Source organism: Mandrillus leucophaeus, unplaced genomic scaffold (assembly GCF_000951045.1).
Source record: "Mandrillus leucophaeus isolate KB7577 unplaced genomic scaffold, Mleu.le_1.0 Scaffold2, whole genome shotgun sequence".
Taxonomy (NCBI): domain Eukaryota; kingdom Metazoa; phylum Chordata; class Mammalia; order Primates; family Cercopithecidae; genus Mandrillus; species Mandrillus leucophaeus.
The window spans coordinates 5,069,122-5,070,413 of NW_012102031.1; the positions used below are offsets into that span (position 1 = coordinate 5,069,122).

Consider the following 1,292-nt stretch of genomic DNA (forward strand, 5'->3'; position numbering starts at 1 on the left):
AAAAAAAAGCACCCTTAGAAAAAGATTTAAAGAACTCTAGGTGCCTGGGCATGGTAAATTGCCTTTTTTATTCATCTTCAATTATTAGTCTTTGCTTAGTCCAAGTCTAGTCAATAACGTGCCTTCCCACCTCATCCTTAGCTTCTCTGGTTTACTGCAGCTGTGCAAATGTATTTCCAGGATAGATTCCTAGAAGTGGAATTGGTAAGCCCAAGAATACAGTCATTGGTTGCACCAATTTACACTTCCATCAGTGACGTATGAGTTTCTGTGCTTCCGCAACCCTTGAAAACAGTGTATGAGCAAACTTTCTGATCTTGGCTAATCTGAAAGGCAAAAATGGTATCTCGGTGTGGCTTTACCTCATACTTGTCTTAAACGCGAGCTTGACATCTTTTCATGTTTCAAAGCCATTGGATTTTCTGTGCTGTGACATGCCAGTATCTTTTCATCCACTTTTCTCATTAATTTGTAGGAGCTCTTGATATGTTACTGAAACCAGCTTTTTCTTGGTGATGAGTTGCAAATATGACAGCAAGTTTGCCATTTGTCATTTGCTTGTGTTACGGTTGGTTTTGCCATACAAAAACATTATTTTTATTTAGTAAAATTTATCAGTCTTTTCGAGTTCATGGGTTTGGTATCATACTTAGAATGGCTTTTCTACTTCGCAAACATATTTTTAAAAATTTTCCCATGGCCTCTTTGATGGTTTTGAAACTGTATGCAGTGTTTCTTCTCACTCACCGTTTATTTTAATTTTTGTGGTACACAGTAGGTGTATATATTTATGGAGTACACGAGGTGTTTTGATACAGGCATGCACTAACCTGGGTTCTTTGGTCGTAGTTTCTAGCTAAGCGCCATTCCTGAGCCTATGGCTGCAGGCAGGAGGATGGGGCGATTGAGTGGCCAGGCCTGGGTGCCACCCCTACCCCTGAAGCTGGGCAGTGAGGACAGCCCCGCTCAAAGCACAGACACTGAGGGGGAAGGCGAGGCGGGGGTGGGGGGTGGTAAGGGGAAGCTCTTCGTGGAAAATGGAGGCACCTTTAAAAGTGGAGGGTGTGGGTTGGATGGTGAGCTGGCTTCTGGCTCCTTCCAGCTAGGAAATCCGGTCATCCTGAGCGGGTAGGGCCTGAGCTCTCAGGTCGAGGGTGCCATTTTGGGTCCCCAGGATTCAGGGAGCCGTCCGGACCTGGCTGACTCCCGTGTCCCCACCCGGCCAGGCCCGGGGGATGCTCCAGAACCGCGTGCTGCTGTGGAAGGAGCAGTCTGAGGCCAGCCGCAGCCCG

The 1,292-nt window shown here is 46.6% G+C and overlaps 1 protein-coding gene across 1 annotated transcript in view; it reads left to right on the forward strand.

The window, feature by feature from the left end:
• The window catches only part of BAIAP2L2 (BAI1-associated protein 2-like 2), a 40,933-nt gene that overhangs the window by 34,400 nt on the left and 5,241 nt on the right, over nucleotides 1–1,292 (forward strand). Inside the window, exon 8 of the mRNA XM_011979127.1 lies at nucleotides 1,227–1,287. Within this exon, the coding sequence (XP_011834517.1) occupies nucleotides 1,227–1,287 (61 nt within the window). The remainder of the gene's footprint in view (nucleotides 1–1,226; nucleotides 1,288–1,292) is intronic.